Here is a 4,935-nt window from a genome sequence, read left to right as displayed (position 1 = left end):
GATCACCGAGTTTTTATTCCTGAGAACCTAGGCCTGATGTTGATACGACGCTTGCATGAGGGAACGCATCTGGGATCTACAAAATTACATGAACTGTTAAAAACTCGTTTTCGAATTCCATAACCAGTTTCCCGAAGTAACCTTTTTACAATATGTGGATGATTTACTTGTGGCTGGAAAAACTGCGGGATTGTCTAACAGGAACAAAAGGCCTAATAAGGTTACTACAGGACTTAGGCTATAAACTCTCAATTAAAAAGGCTCAGATTTGTCAAGAACAAGTAAACTATTTAGGGTATATCCTAAAAGGAGGACAGAGATGGCTAGGAAAGCCACGCACTCAGGCCATCCTAACCTTACCAACCCCTACCACAAGAAAGGAATTGAGAGAATTCTTGGGAATGGCGGGCTATTGCCGGCTCTGGATACCCAGATTTGCAGAGCTGGCCAAGCCTCTATACGGTGCCCTGGGGGGCGTTGGCCGGAGTGGCCCCGAGGCCACCAAGATTGGCTGGGCTGAGACACAAGGGAGGGCCTTCCAGGACATTAAAAGGGCTCTTACCTCACCTTCTGCTCTGGCACTCCCCAACCCTGATATGAACGAACCGGGGTGGCAAGGGGAGTACTAACTCAGAAACTTGGGCCCTGGCGAAGGCCGATAGCCTATCTCTCTAAACAACTGGACCCAGTAGCCTCCGGGTGGCCCTCATGCGTCAGACAAATTGCAGCCACTGCCCTGCTGAACCTCGGCACTGGAAACCTTTTGTACAAAAACTGAAAATAAAATTTCCGGAACCCACATTGCCACCTGGAGACTTAGTCTGGGTAAAGAAGCATAACCCCCAGACATCGGAGACTAGGTGGACTGGACCTCATCTGATAGTGTTGAGTACCCCAACTGCTGTTAAAGTCGACGGTGTCCGGACTTGGATTCATCATAGCAGAATAAAGAGAGACTACACCACAGAGGACGTGGACACTAACAGACGGATTGACTGGGCAAACTTTAGCCCAAAACGAAACATACCTCCTGAATACGGAAGACCAGGAATCAAGGATTTGATTAGTTCCTAGAAAAAGGGGGGAATGTGACGAAAGAAACGGAAGAACAGCTTCAGGGCTAACAGCACATTTTGGCTTCTGAAAGAAACTTGCTTGCTTGCCTGGGGCGGGAAGAACCGGGTTCCTGATTGGCTGATTCAAAATTAAACAGCTCCCTCCCTCCCTGGGAACTTCCCGTCCTGTGAAGGGTATAAAGGCCTCCCCCGACTGTTAGTCGGGGTCTCACTCACTTCTCTCCGAGTGGGACCCTGTCCGAACAGTTTGTGTAAGCTTCTATACTTGTACTTGTATAAATCCTTTGCTAACCTTTCTGCTTGGTGTTGGTGATTCTCGGGTGTCCTTGGTTGGGACACGGGTCGCATTTACCGGGGAACCTGACTCCAGGCGTGTGGCTCCCGGACCGCAACAGTTTTATAGTTTTCCAAGTACAAGTCTTTTACTTCTTTGGTTAGATTTATTCCTAGGTATTTTGTTATTTTTGATACAGTTGTAAAAGGGATTGTTTTCTTAATTTCTCTTTCTAGTAGTTTGTTATTAGTGTACAGAAACACAACAGATTTATGTATATTAATTTTGTACCCTGCAATCTTACTGAATTCATTTATTAGTTCTAATAGATTTTGGTGGTGTCTTTAGGATTTCTATGTATAGTATTATGTCATCTGCAAACAGTGACAGTTTTACTTGTTCTTTTCCAATTTGGACACCTTTATCTCTTTTTCTTGTCTGACTGCTGTGCCTAGGACTTCTGATACTATGCTGAATAAAAGTGGTGAGAGTGGGTGTCCTTGTTTTTTTCCTGATCTTAGAGGAAATTCTTTAGCTTTTCACTATTGAGTATGATGTTGGCTGTAGTTTTCTCATATGTAGTCTTTATTATATTGAGGTATGCTCCCTCTGTACCCACTTTATTGAGAGATTTTTATCATAAGTGGATGCTGAATTTTGTCAGAAACTTTTTTTGCACCTACTGAGATGATTTCTATTCTTCAATTTGGTAATGTGGTTTATCACACTGACTGATTGGCAGATACTGAACCATCATTGTCATCCCTGGGATAAATCGCACTTCATCATGACATATGATCCTTTTAATGTGTTGCTGAATTCAGTTTACTAATGTTTTGTTGAGGAATTTTGTTATCTATGTTCCCCAGTGGTACTGGCCTGTAATTTTCTTTTCTTTGGTGTCTTGCTCTGGTTTTTGTTATGAGGGCACACTCCTCTCTAGTCACCAGAGCTGCATGCTCTAGGAGTGCCCCCTATGCAGGCTGTGGGCACGCTTCTGTTGTGGCAGTGCCAACTACTGTGGGTGCGCTGGTAGGCAGGGCTGGCCCCTGGCCTGGCTGGCTGCAATGCCGCAGTGACTAGGGGTCCCTGGAGGGTGGAGCAGGCTTTCTTCATGGCTGTCTGCACAGCCTGGAGGGCTTGCAGCTGGTGCTGACCCACTGGAGGGCAGAGAAGCCCCTGGAACTAATAGGCTAGTGGGAGGATCCCAAAACAGCCTTTTGCCAGTGCCCGTGTTATTGCAGTAGAATAAGCTCCCAAAAATGGATGCTTCCAGCATCTCCATCCCCAGGGCGAGTCTCAGTTGCCTCCTGCCTCTCCAAGGCAGTGGGCTCTCCAAGATCAGCAAGTGGTTCTGACACAGTGACCTTTCAAACTCCTTCCTCTGCCCTGGGGCTTGGAGCATGGGAGAATTTGTGCATGCTCCTTAAGAGCAGAGTCTGTTTCCTATAGCCCTCCATCTCCCAAACATAAGCCCTGCTGGGGGCTTATGAGTTCTGAGGACTCATCTTCCGGGTGCAGGACTTTTAGGCCGGGGAGGACAATGTGGGGCTTGGACCCCTCACTTCTTAGGAAGGACTTCTACAATTGTGATATACCTCCTGTTTATAGGTCACTGACCAAAGGGTGTGGGTCCTGACTATACCGCATCTCTGCCCTTCCTACCCATCTTGGTGGTGTTCCTTCTTTATGACTTTTGCTGTGGAATATCTTTTCTGCTAGTGTTCAGGTCATTCTCATAGATAGTTTCCCTGTAAGTAACTGTAATTTTGGTATGTCTGTTGGAGGAGGTGAGTTCAAGGTCTTCCTACTCCACCTTCTTGACCCCCACCCTTGCTTTAAATTTAGACCGGGATAAAAACAGAAGTTGCTTAAGTGGAAGACCTAACTATAGGTTACACTTACATTCGTTTTATTCTTACAAAATTATTTTGTGGACTTCCCTGGTGGCACAGTGGTTAAGAATCTGCCTGCCAATGCAGGGGACACAGGTTCGATCCCTGGTCTGGGAAGATTCCCACATGCCGTGGAGCAACTAAGCCCGTGTGCCACAACTACTGAGCCTGCGCTCTAGAGCCCACGAGCCACAACTACTGAGCCCACGTGCCACAACTACTGAAGCCCACATGCCTAGAGCCCATGCTCCGCAACGAGAAGCCACTGCAATGAGAAGCCCACACACCGCCACGAAGAGTAGCCCCCGCTCGCCGCAACTAGAGAAAAGCCCGCGCACAGCAACGACGTCCCAACACAGCCAAAAATAAATAAATAAATGAATTTTAAAAAATTATTTTGTGCTGAAAAGGAAAAGAAAGAAGTGAATGCAAAAAACTGGACTGTTATTTGAGTGTTGGAAAATATTGTTTGAAGTGTACTACTTACAGCAGTAATCAGGTGTTCTCCATGGAATGCAAATGTCAAACTTGTTACATAGAGCCACATATGCAGAAAGGGCATCACATTCATAGTTCCAAAAATAGGTATAATTGATCCACATCTTTTCACAAAAGTCTTGTGGTGAAACCTAGAGATACATTGTGCCTTGGGATAAGTTATGTTGTTTTATTTCTCTGAAGGCCCTAAGCTAGACTAAACTATTTGGAGAATCAAAAGGTAGCAAGTTAATATTCATTATAATTCCTCTTTGACCTTAGATTTTCAAAGCTTCGTAATATTAGATGTCACTTCTGAATTTATAATTTTTTAAACACACAGTTTTAGATAAGATAAATATTGTCTGTACTAATGTACATAAATCTATCTTATAAAGACGGAAAAGAAACAGAGTATGTGGATCTAGCAAAAACCTATTTCTGACATTACATTTTGGGTTACAATCATGTTTTCTATATACTGAATAAGACTTTGATCTATTACAGATAAAACTGGAAACTCCTAAAGCTTTCTGTAATGATACATGGCACTGCCCATTAAATGAGGTTATAAATGCTTCTCAAAAAATCGTGTACTAATATTGAACATTAGTCAAATAATTTATATAATTTGTCATGCCTCAACTTAATTAGAAACTCATTTTTTCTACAGATTATGTTTCATTTTGATCTAGAGATACCTGAAATCTAAATAATTTAACTTGTAACAACATTCACTCCAATTTTTCTCTGCTCATTTATTCAGCAAACATACTAAGCATCTACATTCAGATGTTAAATTTGGACACAGGTCAAAGTGTCAGATAAAAATACTTAATATTTTTCATATCCTATCATTTTTTTCTTCAAGGTCCATATCTATAAAAACTAAGATATTACTTCCTTTTTAGTCTCCTCTGTTGAATCTCCTGTTTCCAACCATTTCACTTTTCATGGAATACTTGCTATGATCATCAAGAGCCCCCTACTTGTCAAATCCAGGGGACACCCTGATATTCTAAACCCTCGCCAACCTCTCAGAGGCGTCTGATGCCATGCACGGCCCCTGTGTCTTAAAATCCTCTCCCTTGACTTTGAGAGCACCACACTCTGGTGCCTTTCCATCTGTTCATTGCTGTCTCCTCTTCCTGATTCATTCTGAGCATTTGTCTAGACCCCTTCCTTGATCGCCCTGTCTACTCACTACAAACGC

At 43.5% G+C, this 4,935-nt stretch overlaps 1 protein-coding gene across 1 annotated transcript in view; it reads right to left on the bottom strand.

The window, feature by feature from the left end:
- The window catches only part of OTOGL (otogelin like), a 159,594-nt gene that overhangs the window by 27,092 nt on the left and 127,567 nt on the right, over positions 1-4,935 (bottom strand). Inside the window, 1 exon segment of the mRNA XM_007457657.1 lies at positions 3,733-3,874. Within this exon segment, the coding sequence (XP_007457719.1) occupies positions 3,733-3,874 (142 nt within the window).

This window comes from Lipotes vexillifer, unplaced genomic scaffold (assembly GCF_000442215.2).
Source record: "Lipotes vexillifer unplaced genomic scaffold, Lipotes_vexillifer_v1.1 scaffold117, whole genome shotgun sequence".
NCBI classification, from domain to species: domain Eukaryota; kingdom Metazoa; phylum Chordata; class Mammalia; order Artiodactyla; family Lipotidae; genus Lipotes; species Lipotes vexillifer.
The sequence above is the reverse complement of the archived record's forward strand: the minus strand, read 5'-3'. Positions and strand labels throughout refer to the sequence as shown.